Raw genomic sequence first — 18,757 nt, forward strand, 5'->3', positions numbered from 1 at the left:
AAGAGACTCTGCCTCTGTAAAAGTAGAGGAGATTAAATTTGCTGGAATGCATGCATCTCTCTGAATTCAAAACACCTTTTTAAGATGCTCTGTGTGGTTCTATAGAAAAATACAAAGTAAAGCCCACCTGAATGCCTACCAGGTATAGGATAACAAGAACTAGGATAGAGTGGACTTTGAATATAATAATAATATATGTCAGTCTTTTCTCCGAGTGGTAGGTGAACAATTGTTCATATAAGAAAATATTCCCAGGTGTCCACTCTGTCCAGCAGCACTGTTTGTGCCACTGTCATACCAACAGGAAAAACAAAGCCGACCTTTTGTGATGGTTTCGTGTTCTCTGTAAATGACCAGAATTGTTTATGTGATTGCATTAACAAAAGAATAATAATAATATAATTTTGGCCACGTTTTAAAAGTACTGACGAAGATTTGGATTTCAGTTATAATCTACATCAATAGTGCCTTGTGCATTTAAAGAGCATTTTCAGGCACAGGTAACTGCAAACCAAGAAGCCTCTCTAACGTTTTACACAGTCTAATCTACATATTTACTACTCAAAAGTGTAGTGTAAAATATCAATATGGACGAGTGATGTGAGGTGAAGTATGCTAGAATGCATTTATAAATACCTTATTCCATATCTAGTTTCAGAAAAATGTAGGCTTGTAAGGACAATGTTGTAAGCTACATTATATCAATGTATGAATCTCTGTTTTGAGTACTGCTGCCAATTTTAAGATGTAATTTAGTCCATGTAAGCAGCTACTGGTGAAGCATTTCTCTTAACTTTTTATTCCTTTTTCTGCGAGTTCAGCAGACTCTAACAGTCTGGTAAACAAGTTGGGGAACTTTTCTTACAGAAGCCAGTAATGAAACATTTTCAAACTCCACTCACTGAGAAAATCAAACCTATTTCTACATACAGCTGCTTGAAAAATATAGATTAAATACATCTGGATCCTGTATACATATACACAAACACACATGTACAGTGCAACATTACGTTCCATTAAAACAGGTATTTCTCATTTCTCTGCCTACCAAACATATGCCTGTTAGAGGAAACAAGGATTTTATCCATATTTCCTCAGTGATCCACACTTTAAATGTTTAAGCAAGGGCTGCTGTGCTTCTGCATCTCGCTTAGAGGAAATTGAATCAGTTATATTAATCCAATTTCAGGAGCTTTCGACGTTGACAGAGAAGGATATTATTTCAGTTTCGAGCAGTCTACGCAATTCATTGCACAACACGGTGTAATGAAGTTAAAAATCACAGAATGTAGCTGTGCAATTTCCAGTTTGACATGTTTGAGCAGCTTTGGGAACTCTGCAGCCATGTGAGACACATTTAGTCCACATTCATATTACAGAAACTGTGATAGGAAACATAAAGAAAACAGTACTGAAAACAAAGGAAGGATCCCAAGAGTTATCACCTAATACGTTGTTTGAGACACTTGACATTGTTTTACCAATTAACATATTGATCATTTGTCTTTGAAATGGTAAAAAATTATAACAACATGTCTGTTACGACTAGTGAGAACCCAAACTGACGTCTGATAATTGTTCAATTTATGATATGAAACATGGCTACAAAAAATCAGGCAAGTGCTTGCATTTTTAAAGCTGTAACTAGTGAATGTTGATGGACTCATCGCTTTATCTTAAACTACTTTTTAACAGGTCATTTTCCACCAACTCTAACAAAACGTTACAGTTGTCAAAATCAGGTAAAAGTATACATAATAAAAGAGTTTTTATTACTTTACAGTTCTTTCTAAAAAGAAATGGATGTGCCAACTTACCCATGGTACAGTTGGTGGTAAAGTGGGGCTCGATGGTGGCCGTGTCATCCTGTGGAATCCGCTGATCATAGCTGGCTGACACCCGAAAAGGTGATCCTCCGTGGGTCCCCAGTGTAAGGTGGACCACTGCCCAGCTGCCAAGGAGAGAAAGCAGGAGTAGGGTCAGTGCAAGGAGCAGACACCATGGCTGACAGAAAAACCCACATCCGCTGCGGGGGTCGGGGGTTAGGGTAGCTCGGGCCTGTTCTGCCTGAGCTCCCAAAGTCTCAGAGGAGGGACTGTCCAGGGCTTCAGCAGAAGCTGACATGGGGACCTCCTCATTCCCTTCCATTTTGGGAGGGTCCCTCTCTTCCTTTGTCTGTTGATTCATGGCCCCCTTTGAGCTCACCCCAGACTCCCTGCGTCTACTGGTGGTTTAGCGATGGACAGGTGCGAGGTGGTGCCTCACTTGAGAGCTTATGTCTGGTGTAGAGTCAGACTAGAATTTCAAGCCACTATTATGGCAGGTGTGTGGTCGAGAGACAACAACACACTCAGGTCAGGTTCTTGTGTGTTAGCGAGCTGCAGTCCTGCGGTGAATGCTGTTCTCCCACAGCCAGCGTCTGGCTTTGTTTAGTTCAACTGTCCCTAATTTTATTAAGCAAATTGTGCTGATTTCTCTTTGGCTCCGAGCTCATCAACAATCTCTCTCTCTCTCTCTCACTCTCCCCTCCCCCTGCCTCTTGCCCATCCCTTCATTTTTACATACAAGTCATGACACCACATATGGTGAATGCACTGTAAACACCTTCTTCACTAATGAGAAATGTAAATGTATGAATGCCATACTTTGCACACACCACCAGCACATGGCAACAGTAGCTACCGATTACAGTATACACACAAACACGCTCAGCATATCTTGTGCTTAAATGCGAGCATCATCACACGCATCCCTGCATACTGCAACTTAACTTTGTTTTGTCATTTTAGATTTGCCACTGTTTTGCTGCTATACATACTATCATTCTGTTGCATCACTTTTTTCCATAAGTGTCCAGTTTGCAGACATTCACATCAGCAGCTCAGCTGTAAAACAGAACAAAAGACAGTTTGATGTTTCATCATGATGCTCCCACTCTGGCTCAACAGATGCTGTTTTCTTACTTAACCATGCCATGTTATTTGGCATTAATCTCATTTGACATGCGATCAGGAAAATGACTAAAACATTTTGAATCAAATGGAAAATGGTAAAATGATTTGCTCACACAGAAATATCAGTACATAGCTTTTTAGCCACTTTTAGCTCCTTGTTTTGCTTTTATATTTACTGCATGGTTCAGTCTCAATGCTCTTATCAAACCTGATTCCCGCAGCGTTTTTATAGCAAGAAAAAGCTCAGATAAATCCACTATACTTTACCTGCCCAGCACAAAATACAAGATAAAGAAAGACAAAGTGAGCATCTAGACTAGATATGGTAGAAAGTTGAACATCAAGCAGCTAAATCCCAATTGGTTTCTTAGGAGTTGGAGTTAAAAGGAGAGTGAATATATTGGACCTAAATTCAAAAGCATTTTGTTCTGTGTCTGCTGGTGTCTCAGAAGACATGTTAGCAATAATTTTATAATGCAATAACTTGTCAGGGCCATGTGTCTGTGAGCTTGCAGCTTTGTTTCTGCCCACTAGTGGACAAACATCTAATAAAACCACTTTACAGGATATTTGGTGATCCAAAACCTATTTTCTTTTACTGTGCTTTTACTGGCATGTCAATCTTGTTACATTGACTCATTGAGACAAGTTTTTACAATTACGAGTATGACCACCAAAGTATAACAACTTGACAAAAGTTTAAAGGTTTCACCAGCCACAGACAGTTGATGACTTTATTCTCACAGATCTTAGTAGGTCTCTCCCATACCATTATGACAAGTGTGCTGGGAATTAGGAAACTGTCTGTAACCATGTTTATTTTGGGGTTTATTGTGTGCTTTGTTTGGGTAGAACTGTGCTAGTAAGAGTACAGCAAACATAAACGCATGCACGCACACACACCCAAGCACCCCCACTACACAAACAGGCTCTGAGCTTTTCTGATTTCCCCAATGTCTGTGCTCTGACTCTACAGGCTTTGCATTACTACCTTTGCCAGCTTCCCATCTTACATTCTTTCTTTTTTCCTCCTTTCACTGCTCTCACCTCTTTTCAATCCCTTTTCACCCCATCTCTCTCCCTTTCTCTCCACCCAGACACTGCTCAAAGTGGAGGGAAAGTGTTGACCAGATGGGAAGTGATGTTATAGCACCACAGTACACCGTTAGAGAACAGCTTTGTGGTGTGGGACCTGCTCCCTGCCATATCCCATAATAGAAAGGAAATGAAGCCCTAGATAAGAGCTGCCACTGTCTCCTTGATAACCTTGAAATGATTCGCCGACTGAGTCATACACATATGGTGTTGCTGAATTCCCAACCGCCTCGGCTGACGGACAAATTTAGAAATGGCCTTTCTGTTGAATGAGTACTTAGTATGATGATGATGGGATTGTAATTGTACCGGACTGTTTGCTCCTTGTGCATAAGATAAATGTAAGCGTATGCACTGCAACACTACACACTCTTCAAGCTAGATAAATGGGGATGACAATGCTCTGTATTTAAATATGAAACACACAAGGAATAGGCTATAAATCTATCATTCGAAGGGAACAAAGAAACTGAATATGCTCAATTTACTGACAATAAAATGGACTGAGCAGTATGGCATCCAATCAAAAGTGATCAGTGTAAACCTGATGTTTATCTAAGTGTAAAATTGTACTCAAGTCTTCTGTACTACTGAATTATTTTTTTTCTTATCTGGTCATGTCTGCACTGGCACTCACAGGACTTATTAACTGAGCAGTGGATCACAGCAGAGCTGCCAGAGCACATCACTCAAACACTTAAACCTAATTAGTAGTATACCATGCAAGGCACAGTGGTCCTAAATATAAATATATAAAATGAATGAAAAAGACTGCTCATGTGGGAATTAGATATACATGACTAATCCAAATGCAGATGCTAATAATTCTCATAATGGTCCTCTGTGTCCTAACGGCCTGTTGGTTATTTAAAATCACCTGACCTTTGTTCAGACTGCTGTTTGCTGAAAGCCTCTCCCATGATGAGAATGTGTTTTTTTTTTCACCATAGAAAAATAAAACAAAACAGCTCAGGCCAACTAATCTTTGCTGCCAATTGACAATTCGTCATTTCATAATGCTATTCATTTATGCTCCCTTAGTGCTCTGCCCTGTCTAATGTAGCTCTTTTAATTTTCATTTGGGGTGTGTGTGTTTGTTTGTTAGTGACTATCTGGGATGCTTATGTCCTAACTACATCAAGGCTTATTTGTCTTGTGGGTTCTGGTTTGCATTAGCTGTGAGTCTCATCCATCAGGACAATACATGAAGTGTGTTGCATATTCAACAGTGTAGAATAAGGTATTGATTGTAAGGACATGTCCCTAACAATATCCAGCAACTACTAATGGCTCCTAGTAATAATGTTGATTAAAAAAAAAAAATATAACCACTATTGTGTGTCAGTGTCTAGTCAATGTATTTGGTACACAAACTGTTAACAGTCAGCCGCAAATTAGTGAGAGAAAAACAGGAACCAAAAGGTGGAACTGTAGTGAACCATGATGGAGTATTAGAGCCAAAAAATAATAATCTGAGATTTCAAGAAATATTATGAGAAAAGGTCATAATAGAATAAGTTGTTTGGTTCATATGTGCATGTTTTAGTATTTCTTAGCAGTCTACAGTTATTTAGAGTGTGACAGTTTGGACAGCAGTGTGAGTTGCACTTAGTCAGAGGTGCTCAATTTGAACATTTGTGTGGATTTGAGGTGAGATTTATGCCTGATCAGAAGTGTTTTCAATTGTTTCTGTGAGAGCAGCAGAACAGTACAGTCCCAAATGGATTTCTGTGTCAGTCAGATGGTCTGAAGGGATATTACCACATCAGCAGAGCAATAACACAGGCAAATGCACAGAGAAGTAGGCATATAGGGCAGGTAGATTTTTAATTTGAAATATTATGACTTCATTCATATTAAATTGCTACGTTATTCTCGTATTATTAGCCTACAAACTTTATTCTCTCAAAATATTACAACTTCGTTCTGCAAATGTCAGAGAACACAGATATGTGGGATAGATTTTGACATAAGCAGAAAACTTTCTGATGTGCCACATGCACATTTAAAGCTCTATATCGTAGTTCCGTGACTCCTGTATGTTAACTTTGCATGATTCAAAGTTATTTTTTTATTATACTGGCCCTTCATGCAGGCCCTCATTTCAGCTTGTCTGAAACAAGCTGTACATGCTCCTATCTCTTTAAGCCCGCCCCTAAAAGCCAACTGTCTTCTGATTGGTCAAGACCCTGAAGTGGGTTTTCCAGCCCCAAAAAAAGAAACCGTATCCAATCTTGTTTGTCGTTTTCTTCTTTAGGAAAACTAAATAAGCTTCATTTTCATTTACAACCGACCTGCACTTTCTTGGCAACATTTTGAAGAACTTCAACAGACTGGCGATCCTCCTGTGCTATGCAGTATAGACAGACTGAACATAACAGTTACCAGGAGGATGGGGCTGAGGGCAAATGACCATATACTATAGAAAAGTAGAAAGAACTGCTGAAACCGGAGAATTCAGAAAAGTGAGAAATTTTAGGTGGATTGGATTGGATTTCTTTTCAGTATGTTTACCTCATTATTTGAAGCTTTGGCAACATTTAACATGAACATCCAACATTGTAACGTTATAGGTATGACAGAAAATAGGGAAAAACATAACAGGTCACCATTAAAGAAGTTACTTCCCCATACAAAAGACACAAAAGAGGAGGGAAGACTAATCATGGTACATGTGTGTTGACTCAGTAGGGATGATGTTAAATGAGAAAAGTTGATCTACAGGAGAAAACATATTTAAAAGCAACATAATGCCTGAGAGCCTTACTGCATTATATTCTATTACATTTTTATGTTTGGATTAGCCACTGGTCGCGTGAATTTTGTGTTTCCCTTTTCATAATTAAAGATATTTTCACTATAAAATTATGCACAAAAGTAAGAAATTGTTACAGAAAAAAATAAACCAAATGCAGGAAATTAAATGTTTAACGCTCACATTATCCCCCCAGACCCCACTTATCATGCGTCCCCACCAATGTTGAATCAAAACCTATGCCCTTGTGCATATTGTTATTAAGTGGTAATGTTATCCCAATGCTGCGAGACCTGGTTGGACATACTGCCAGGGTGAGGCAGAGCAGATGTGAAGACTCACTTTATAACTGTATGTGTTCATGCGTGTTCTTGTCAAAACATGATGACGTCTTGCAAGCTTTCTTGTCCTCACACAAGATATAAATTCGAATTGGGTTAGGAATGAGGTTTTGTTTAGGGTTAGAAGAGGAGATGATTTGATTAATGGACCTCATAATTGTAAAAATAAAGTTATGTGAGAGTCAAGCTGTGTATAAAACATTTTTTTAAATTATTGTTTTTCTTTGACTCACTTGTGCTGGTGAGGACAAATTACAATCATTTGGAAAAATAATCACTCACCTTGAACTGAGATTTTTTTTGAGATACAAAATGACTTCAGATACAAACATAAAATCAACATCTTAGACCAGCAGTGTTGGTTTTACCTTGTGCATTTACTGTTTCTTTCTCAGTGCTGGGGGTGTTACCAGGACTTAAAATGGGTGTTTGTTTTGTTTGTTTTTTAATTTAGTAACTTAGAAGAAGATGCATTTTAGGGTTTAAAGTAAATGCTCAACATATTAACTGAGATTAATTTTAAAGCTCTCTACACCCGTGTTAAACCAACACTGCTGATTTCACTTATTTTGACTGATTATCCCTCTGTTAGCATTGTTGCATCAACTAGGGTGGGACAAATTACATCTTTATCATTGTTATAAGTTTAAGGAATCTGGTGACTTAAAGTACAGAATGTCCTATCAAAGCTCCTCCCCCTGTCAGTGGTAGCAGGCATTGTTCATTAGCCAAAATAACTAAAGACACCCTTGGAGGTATGCACTGCCTTTTAATTAAAGTTACCCCTTCCAAAATAAATAGTATGTAAATGAAAATTGACATGAAATGTTGCTGAGGACATCACTTAAGTGTCTTCTTATGTGCTCACCGGCCTTACTTTAGTGATTACTTTCCCATGTTTTTTGAGTTGGTTAGTTTTTCATCACAGCCTGGTGTAACAATTACAGATGCATGTCGAATGAGAAGTTGAATATGAAGAAAAGGAAGTGGAAACAGAAGATTTAAGCTAAATTTTAGTGGCATTTAGTGGTGAGGTTTGCAAATTGTAACCAGCGCCTTCTGGTGCATTCACGTGCCAATTTCCCGGGTTGTGAAGTCGTTCTTCCCACTTCAGTGTTTGTTCATGTGCTCTTAAGAGGGAACGTGCTATCAAGATGGACGCTACTACAATGTGTTGGATTAGCATTATCTGAGTCTATAAACAACACACACAGACATCTAGTTCACTCTACATGGACAGCAATCTTATAACCATAGTTATAACCATATTAGAAATTAGAAAAATATGTATATGCAATATGTGATTTTGAAGAATCAAAGTTCTGTATACTTCTTTATGTCCCATGTTCACTTTATTTTTCTTTTTGCAATAAAGATCTAAGGAGGAAAAAAGATTCTGATTATTCCAACCCCACATGAATGCACCTCCCCCCCAAGCGCGCAGGAGAGCTATGGTGGCCAACACTCTCTGTTGGCTCTTGTGCTAAATAATACGTGTGGTCCTCTATTTGTCCAAATTTGTCTTCTTTTCTTACTTCTAATAAACCATTTGACCACCACTACTACTAGCGTTAATTTTTTGTCTTCGCCCGTATTCAACATAGTGACGAAACACGCTCTGTAGAGCCGGGCTACTGTAGAAAAATGGTGAAGCAACATAGCAACCTCCATGTAAGAAGACTTATGGTGTATGTAGATAGAAATGGCTAAGGTAATAAAAACACAACAGTTCGTTATGTATGGTCTTCATACACCACTGAAAACATGCATCCTCCTAAATATTACACACCAGGGGCCATATTACAGAAACTTCCTAACTGGCAGATCCTATCCTAACTGCTTGGTAACCATGGTAATAAGGGTTAGGAACTGAACTGAAAAGAAAAGTGTACAGAAGCATCCTAACTGGTAAAATCTTAAATAAACTCTCCTAATTTAAGGATAACTGTTAAGCTGTCCTAACTTTTACTTTTCCACCAGGTAGGCTAGTGTTTGCCAACTCGTTTAATCCACATGGTCACTCTTTCATTGCTTTTACAAAATCAACAAAATGTCAACAGGCAAAACTTAATGGATTCTACCGATGTGTTTGATTACAAAACACTCGTTAGTGGAAAGGCTGTAGGCGATGTAACGCTAGATAATGTCTCATGACATAATGTAAAGGCCTGATGTAAGTAAAGGATCCTAATGCAAGTCTCTGATAGAAGGAGATTGTTAAATTCATGAAAAACATGATGGCGTTCGCCGCAGCCTTTATTATTATTATTAGTCTATTGCTTTTCACTTCATATCAATGTAAATGGACTTATTTTCTTTTTAACAGCATCAGCGCTCCGCTGGATGGCGGTGACTGTGTCCGCTATTTTAGCCCACTCTCTATCTTTAATCTCCCCAGATTAGCGTTATGTGGGTTTGGATTTCTCGATTTTACAAACACTTCTAAGTCATCTTGAGGTTCAATGATAGTTGTTGTTTCTACTCCATTTTCAGTGTATGTTTCATTTAAAAAAAAAAAATACTACCAAAAAAGAGCGATTAAAAGCAGTTTAGCTTGGCGAGATGAGAAAAGTGGCATCGGTTGCTAGGTAACAGACATGAAAGTTGATAACCGATGTAGGATTGAGTGTTTAGGATTGCTTAACCTGAGATAAGATAGGATGAAGTAAGATAAGATTCCTAAAGTTAGTTAGGATTTGCTTCTGTAATACCAAATTGTGAAAAATCTTAATCTTAGACTCTTCCTATCTTAACTTAAGACTTAAGATCTGTAATACAGCCCCAGACCTTTAAGGCGACACTGTGGCTCATAAACCAGTCCAGCAGTCAGCATAGCAGGCAACAACTGGCCAATGGTTACGTGGTCACTGTAATTTCATTAAGTTTCACATCACTTATAAAGGTCTGTTTTCTTGGGGATTCACACATAATGACAATGAATCATAATGCTCGATAACATGATACCATATAGCTATTAAACATGGTGAGAGAGAACTGCAAATGTGAGTTTCTGTCTGCAATTATTAAAAATCAAAACTAATTTGTAAAATGCCAAAGCTAATCAGTTTGAAAAGTGGCTGCGCGAAAGTGCCAAAAATGATTAAATTGCAAATTGAGATGTTCTTGAATCAATCTGTTTTGGGTCACATATCTGAAAGAAATACAACAAGAAATGTAAAACCTGCTTTACATAGAAATGGAATTTTTTACCCCCTAAGAGACATCGCCATAGGTTTCGATTGTGCTGGCTGTTTTAAATCAAAGTGGGTTTTTTCATAGGGGAAAGATGAAATTGATTGAAAATGATGCTGTGTACAACTAGGTCTGCATAGAGGCAGCAGGGGTTAAGAAGCTGGGAGGTGGGTGGCGGCGATGACGTGACTGTTGCTGGATCAGGATCTCTACTTAAGCCACATTGATTTTTGCTGTCAAATGGCGTAGTGCGCAACAGGCATAAGCCAATATGTCAAGACAAGTGCAGATTAGATTGAATGGCCTGACATGTCCCGGCTGAATGAGTGCTATATCCCCAAACTAAAGAGGACACATCTGAATGCTATCTGTTAAGAGTAAAATCTGTTACACCATATTGCAGCTGTAATGATAGGGTAGAGGAGGTAAACTGGGGAGGGTTGACTTGTATTTGGGACATGTTTTTTTGGGCAGAATTCAGTGTTTGTTCATCCAAAGTGGATAAAATAAGGTTTAAAGATCTTTTCCTCACACTGGTCCAAACTTATTTTTTTAAATATTTATTATTGGAAAAAAAACACTATGTACTACATTCACAGAAAACTACATGGTTTGGTGGCATCACACATATGCCTCACATACAATGAACAACAAAACAATTTGATTATGGCTGTTTGTGGACACTATAAAATAGGGAAGAGTGGTTTAGTTGACGGTGAAGCCTTTACATGATTGCGCAGACTTGAACTTGGGATTACACTCAAGGCGAGCATTAGCCATTGTATATTCATATATGAGTCACACCTGAATACAGTTATCTTGCATTTATGTGCTAAGCAAATTATTCTGTGACTGAAAAATGAACAATCTGCCAAGAGCATATTACAGAGGATGAAAGCAACTGCAACCAAAAAAACAAACAGATGAAAACTCGTGATGGGAATCCACAAGGGATTCATGTCAGTGTGGCAATTTCACATGCCCTAAAAACATGCACACAAAATCTGCAAAGCCAAGTTCAGCGTGAACCCAAACTAAGTGGGTAATCACCAGTGGTGACAGGGACATCTCTACCAACTCTGGAAATGTGGCACTTCCAGTTGTAAGAAATGCTATTCCAGTGGATGGCTATTTGAACATATCATGTTGCTTCACCATGTTTCTACAGTAGCCCAAACAGACAAACGGCTCTACAGAGAGCGTTTTCGTGCTCAGCTCTCTCCGGAGGAGAGACTTAAGAGAATGAGAGAGGGTAGATATATCTATTGCTCCCAGTTCGGCCACTTCATCGCCCGCTGCCCACTATAAGCGGGGAACTGGTGAGCCAAACCACTATTTATCGTTCCTCTTGTGCAACAGACATTCCAACAGTAATGCTTCTTTCTGTTTGTCCTCCTCGCTCACAGGTGGTGCTGGTGGATTCAGGCGCCGATGCCAATCTGATCCACATCCCCCTTGCCAGAGAGCTGAGCCTGGACTCCCTCCCACTGTCGGAACCTATGGTGGCCACAGCTTTGGACAGCCAGCTCCTCTGGCGGGTAACCCACCACATCACCCCTGTGACTATTTCATTCCCTAATGAACATTCAGAGACACTCAGCTTTCACCTGGTTAGGTCACCCCAGCACGCACTCATCTTAGGGTTCCCATGGTTAGTTCAGCATAATCCCCACATTGACTGGAGATAAAGACTTTCCAGACCTCTCTAACATCCCCTCGTATTACCTGGATTCGAAAGAGGTGTTTAGTAAGGCCACCTCACTTCCTCCCCGTAGACCTTATGACTGTTCTATTGGTCTGTTGTCAACTTGCCGTCTTGTGACGGGAGTCTTGAAGTCGTTGTAGCGTTCGCACTACGTGACTGATTGGTGACAGTGGGTCACACACTACGCGAGCTGACAAAGACTCTCCAAGGACGTGTGTTTTGTCAAGAAAACACGTGAAATGTGAAACTGGAAATGACGCAAACCTACACACGAAACAGCTGTTTGTAGTGTGAACTAGGCTTTAGGATCAGGGAAGGGGACAAATGGAAAACAGCTTTTAACACTCCTAGTGGTCACCGTGAGTACTTGGTGTTGCCTTTTGGACAAACAAATGCTCCAGCCGTGTTTCAGTCCCTAGTGAATGATGTCCTACGAGATATGTTAAATGACTTTGTGTTTGTTTATCTGGACGACTCATCTTCTCTCCCAATCTTGAGACCCTTGTTCAGCAGGTTAGTAGGATGCTCCAGCGCTTTCTTGACAACCAGCTCTATGTGAAGGCGGAGAAATGTGAGTTTCACGTTCCCAAGTTGTCATTTTTGGGGTACGTGGTGGCCGAGGGGGAAATGAGCATGGATCCGGAAAAGGTGAGAGCAGTTAAGGACTGGCCGGTGTCAACTACTCGCAAGAAGGTGCAGTGCGTCTTGCGATTTGCCAATTTTTATAGGACGTTTATCAGAAACTTTAGTCAGGTTGTTGCCCCCTTGCATGCTCTCGCTTCCTCCAAGACTATGTTTTGACTGGATGCCTCAAGCTGACTCTGCCTTCCAGAAATTGAACTGTTTCATCGCTGCTCCGGTTCTGGTATTACCACATCCTGGTCGGCAGTTCATGGTTGAGGTGGATGCTTCTGATGTGGGCATTGGAGCTGTCCTGTCCCAGCGCAGCCCTCAGGATGGTAAGCTCCACCCCTGTGCATATTTGTCTCGCAAATTGTCTCACACAGAAAGGAATTATGATGTTGGCAACTGTGAGCTGCTGACCATCAAAGCGGCATTGGAGGAGTGGAGACACTGGCTGGAGGGGGCGGCGCAGCCGGTCCTGGTATGGACTGATCACAAGAACCTCGAGTATCTGTGCACTGCTAAAAGACTGAATTCTCGCCAAGCCAGGTGGGACCGGGTCAGGCGGGCCAATGCTGGTCAGCCTGTCCCGGTAGGTTGTCCACCTAACCGTCTGTTTTTTGCCATCTGAGTTAAGGTCCCAGGTTATCCACTGGGCGCACGCCTTTGCTCTCACCTGCCACCCTGGAGCCAAGAGGACTTTGTTCGCAATTGTGTAGCCCCGCAAAACAGCGGTTTTGGTGGCCTTCCATGGTGTTGGGTTTGAGAGAATATGTTGCAGCCTGTCCTGTGTGTGCACAAAGCAACCCTGTGAACCACCAGCTGGACTCCTCAACCTCTCCCTTTTTGTCTAAGAAAAAATCCACAATGAAGGCAACAGGATTAAAATTTTATGTAGATCAACATTTTATGCCTATATCAGTTTTGGGCACTTTGGATTGTTTGTTTTGTATCTGCACTTCCTCAGAGCTCTGACTGGATTCATGTTTATCATTATGAAGCTCTGCAGTAGTTCTAAGCAACTGGAGATACTTCCACCTGAAAAGAGCATGTTAAGTCTTTATTTTACAGATTATTCCCATAGAAACGCATCCTCTACTTTCCTACATGGCATGATTACTTTTAATAAAAAATACAATTAACTAGATATGACGATATGATGTGACATAAGGACAGCCCTGCTTGTAGTAACACCATGTCCCTTAATCATGAAGATCTCTGTAATTTTCCAGCATTTACCAGCACTTTCCTCCTGCCTCTTCGCCGTTCCAGCTCTGCCTTTTCTTTTTCTCTTGTTCTCCTGTGCATTTTTTCCACACTGCTCGGCCACGCACACTCACGCACTGACTGAATGCTGTGTCGATGTGTGTGTTTGAATGCAACCAGTCACGTGTGAAGATAGAGACCATACCATCAGGTTAAAAGTAGGTGGGAGGCTGGCGGGTCTACAGGTCTGAGGGACTGTGGCTACCCTGTGACAGATTCAACTTTATAGGCTATTCTTGTTTGACAAAAGTCTGGATGTCATATTTGGCGAGTGCACCCTCACGGGCTGGCACTGCATGAGAGTTTGAGATGCGCCTGTGGTCTGGATTCTCCTGCTATTAAAAAAGATTGCTATATAATCGCTGCCGCTGTTTAAGTTGATAATTAACAGCAGGCTAAAACAGCCCTCAGTCCGTGAGTTTAATCTCCACAGCCTCAACTTGTTTACAGTGTTGTCGGACAAGACAATAGGCCTCACAAATGGACCAATGAGCAAACACTATGTGCAGGTAGTTCTCATAGGAAGTGTAGTGTCGTAGTGTCAAACTGCAATTTGTTTGTTATTTCTGATGCCTTTTGAAAGACACCAAAGTGGCTAGTGGGTGTGACTGTGCTACCCGCCACTGCTGAAATCCACCCGCATTTGGTGGGTTGGCGGGTGTTAATGTCAAGCCCTGGCTGTATGGCTTCCCGGAACCCCTCCAGCTGGAGTAAACAGTTCATTTGGGTGGAATACGTGCACAACACTCTGCCCTGTGCCTCCACGGGTTTGACTCCATTTCAATGTGCCTACGGTTATCAACTGCCCCTGTTCCCTGCCCTTGAGAGAGAGGTGGGGGTCCCCTCTGCCTTGGTGCGCGTCGAATCCCATAAGTTGGCTCCTTGTTTCATTGGCCCTTTTCCCGTCTCTAAAGTTATTAACCCTGTAGCTGTGAGATTAAAATTGCCTAGGACTTTGAGGATTCATCCCACATTTCATGTGAGTCGGGTGAAACCTGTGAAGGAGAGTCCCTTGGTGACCGCGACCAGACGCCCCCCATTTTCCCAGTGTGTGCTCTAGTGTATTTTTGACCTTTGCTCTCCCTTTTGTGACTACGACTTCTGCCCTACGATTCTGTACTTCTGCCTGTGAGTTTAATAAACTGTTTATTATTATTATTATTTTGTGAACCACCTTGAGTCGTGCCTGGTGAGTCCATACCTCTGTGTGTAGCCTTGATAAATGGTGGAAAAAATGGTAGGCGCTCCAGGCGCATGGTTCAAAAGGGTTGTACTGTCTTCATTAAATATGGATGTGTTTTGGGTGTAACATGTATTAAACCAATCAGTGTCATCCTTTAAAAGCCAAGTGTGCCTTCACCTGGCCCATTGCTATTTAAATAATTGTGGATTAATGGTGCACTATATAAACAATAATAAAATATAAATAAATAAAAAAAGTGTGGTGCAGACTTACAGCAGAGAGAGAGAGAGAGCTCATGTGGATGAGCGAGAGACGAGTGTGCGAGTATGACAGAAGTGTCGACGTGATTCTTTGATCATGAAGCCTAATGTTACGGTACAGTTTTGCTGTTTATCAGTGAAGTGTATGAACTACACTGCAGACTGGAGTCTGTTAACAGTGACAGACAGAGATAGATCCACATTATAAACGCTCATCTCCTCTATGAAATGTCTGTATCGTCACTGTGCTGCATTATTATAAACTATGACGTCGTTAGTCACATCTCTATCTTCCAGGTGACTTCTTTATTGTGTGTTGTACTGATGTATGAGTGTTTTCTTTAACGATTCAATTTAATGATTAGAGAGGCTGCTGTCAGTGCATGCTGACTGATCTTGTGAGAGTGTCAGTGCGTGAAAATGAAAACTGTGTCAATTGGAAACTAGCAATGACACTTGCATCACGCTTGGCGCCACTCTGCTCTGGCTGCAGGATAGGGACCTATAACTACTGTCAAAGGTGCATCTACAAAATACTGACTTGGAGGGGGTGAATACTTACAAGTATATAGAATATTTGCAATTCATTTAGATCACTTTGTAGAGCTCTTATTTCATTTTGAACATAAATGGCACTTTGCCTCATGGTGTAAGACAATAAGACATGATACATGAAAGAGGAGTGAATACATATGCCCTGTATACAGAAACCTGACCTGAGAAAGTGAGTTGAACATTGAGGAAAAAGCTGTTGAAAGTGGATAGAGAACTTTGAACCAACCACAATTTCCCATTTTACTACTGACTGAACCACACTGTAGAAAGAATATAACATTAATGATTACATAATTTCATCTGCAGTTTTGAGATACCTCCTATTCATAGTAACCTAATATCTAATAAGATGAATTAAGAAAGGAACACAAAAGCTATGCCAAGACTGACGGAAACAGATGACTTAGATGTTTTAGTATTAGATGTACATAATGGCAATGCATCAAAAGAACGACAGGTATAGAATCAAATCCCCATTTTGTGAGCTTCCTTCTCCAGCGCTGTATGTCTTGCTAATAGATTTAGCTAATGTCTTGAGTGTGTGTTGTATCAGATCATGTTCATTGCCTGAGAAAGTCCTGTAATGAGATGAGGTCTTTTGTGTCTACTGTTGAACATTCCATAATGAATAAACTGTGCATAGGGGTTCAGAGGAAGCAATGATACAAGTTCAGGGATTAAAATAAATACCCAAACCATCTGCATACATAATAATGCCCATTGGGACCTAGGAAACCATTCAAAGATAATGATTTGAAGTATGTGTCATGAAGAAGAAGGGCAGTGCAGAATCCTGAATCTCGTTTTTCACTGCTGATTTCCAAGTTTGCTTCAGTTGACCGCCCATCTAAACTCTGATATCAGTCGCCAATTCTTGCAGGCTTCAGTAATGACTTAAACAGTACAAGTAAGGTTTTGAAACAAATGCAGCATTTAATCGTGCCACTAAGACAGAAGAACCTCAAGAACCAGGGGCAGACTGGCCATCTGGAGGAGCTGGAATTTTAACGTTAGCCCATGAACGCGTGGGCCGGCAACACTGATACAAAAAAAATAAACAAATGTCACATTCTGTTTGATTCCGCATTAGACCGGCCAGCTGGCGTCATGCAAGTGTGTATGTGTGTGGTAGAGCTAGAAATTCAGCAGATCTTTATGAAGGCATCCCTCTCTCACTAACTTTACTCTGGTACATTTTGACATGTGTCCGTACTGGGCTCACGGGTATCTCTTGGTCTGTCTCTACCTAGCTCTGTGAATCTTCAGTCTGGGTAAATTTCTAGAGCTTTGTTTTATCTTTTCCAGTCGGTGCTGCAAAAATCTCAAAGAATATTTATTTTGTAAACCATATTCTCCATATTCTAATAGCAAGAGTGAGGTGTCTTACCATGGGAAACACTTTCTCAGCATTATCCTCTTAAGCCTCTGTACCTTTACACAGCCAGCCGTCAAGACAGAGCCATTGCCTCCCATAAAAAAAGGGATTCACGCAGTGTCACTCATCATTAAAGACAAGCCCAGGTCTTCCTTAGGTTATGCAAGGTGGGTGCTTCTTGTAAAACACCCCCCTCATGTTATCAGAGAACAGGGGTTATATGATAACAAACCCTAAGTTCTCTAAAACAGCCCTTTCAGTGTCTCACAAGGAGGCTACTGGATACTAGATAAGCTTATCTGAGCGACTGGCTGTCAACCCAGGTGGTTCAACTTTCCAAAGAGTCCACACTCAGGACTGTACCCCAGGAGGGCGCACTGACATACAATTAAAGCAACGTTATGTACTAATTTTAACCTAAAATAACAGCTTCCAAATCATTTTGATGGTACGCTGACTTGCAATAGGGTGAATGGTGTCTCTGTCATTACCGCTCTGGGCTCGCTGTGCCAGCTCTTGAGCTATGTAACTTTGGAATCCCGGGCATAGCATTTATCCCTGACAATGGTGTAATGCTTTATGACAACTCTTCAGCAAGCAAGCAACAAGAAGCAAAAAGTATATAATGTATGATATAAATTTTTTAATAAATTCTTTATTCTCAGTGTGGAGATCATGGCAGAGGCTCAGAGGAGGCGAGGAAGACAGAAAAGAGAGCGTGACCGAGCTGGAGACCAGACAAAACTTCATATCAGACTGTCTTTTCCTCGTTGGCGTGAGCTAAAAGAGCTGAAAGGATGCAGACGCCAAGCTGGCTTTCTTGCAGTTGAGCTAGCATGGAATAACTTATTAGCTGGTTTGCTATGTCTTGTCGAGCTTGCTTGGTGTTTGGCTGTGTTAGCAAAGTTATCGACACAAGCAAGATCAGGTTTCACAGATAGAGCTGCTAGCTATAACTCTCAAGTTAATGTTTGCAAACTTACTAGATAACACACTGGGACATTGGTAACGCTACTCTAAGTGTTCTTGTGTCAGTTGCTGTCTAGCTTTGTTGGCTCGCCTGCCACCCAAGTTTCAAGCAACATAAAGCTGTTGCTGGTGGAGAGTGGTGCTGGTGTCGAGTTGGAGCCAGGCAAGCAGACAACTAGGGCTAACCCCAAATATTCGAAGATTCGATGCTTCGATGGGCAGAGCCTGATTCGGCTGTCAATCTCAAAGTCGAAGCTTCGCAGCGAAACAAGGATCATGCCATTTTGGCGATATGGGGCTGCTAAACGTATGATGATTTTACATAGTACTACCAGTTTTCTCCCAATAAGTTAATATACAGCCTATTACAATCTACATTTCAACGTTTAATGCTGTAAATAAACATGTAAAAAGAATAAAACTTTCAATAAATGTTTTTTAAGTGCGTGAATAAATCCAAAATTGTAACCCTAACCCTGGATT

At 40.8% G+C, this 18,757-nt stretch overlaps 1 protein-coding gene across 1 annotated transcript in view; it reads right to left on the reverse strand.

Moving 5' to 3' along the window:
- LOC123979444 (ALK tyrosine kinase receptor-like) overlaps positions 1 to 18,757 on the reverse strand; it is a 319,164-nt gene that overhangs the window by 39,364 nt on the left and 261,043 nt on the right. Inside the window, exon 5 of the mRNA XM_046063368.1 lies at positions 1,818 to 1,951. Coding sequence (XP_045919324.1) covers positions 1,818 to 1,951 — 134 coding nt within the window. The remainder of the gene's footprint in view (positions 1 to 1,817; positions 1,952 to 18,757) is intronic.

The sequence above is a fragment of the Micropterus dolomieu genome, linkage group LG11 (genome assembly GCF_021292245.1).
Source record: "Micropterus dolomieu isolate WLL.071019.BEF.003 ecotype Adirondacks linkage group LG11, ASM2129224v1, whole genome shotgun sequence".
Taxonomy (NCBI): domain Eukaryota; kingdom Metazoa; phylum Chordata; class Actinopteri; order Centrarchiformes; family Centrarchidae; genus Micropterus; species Micropterus dolomieu.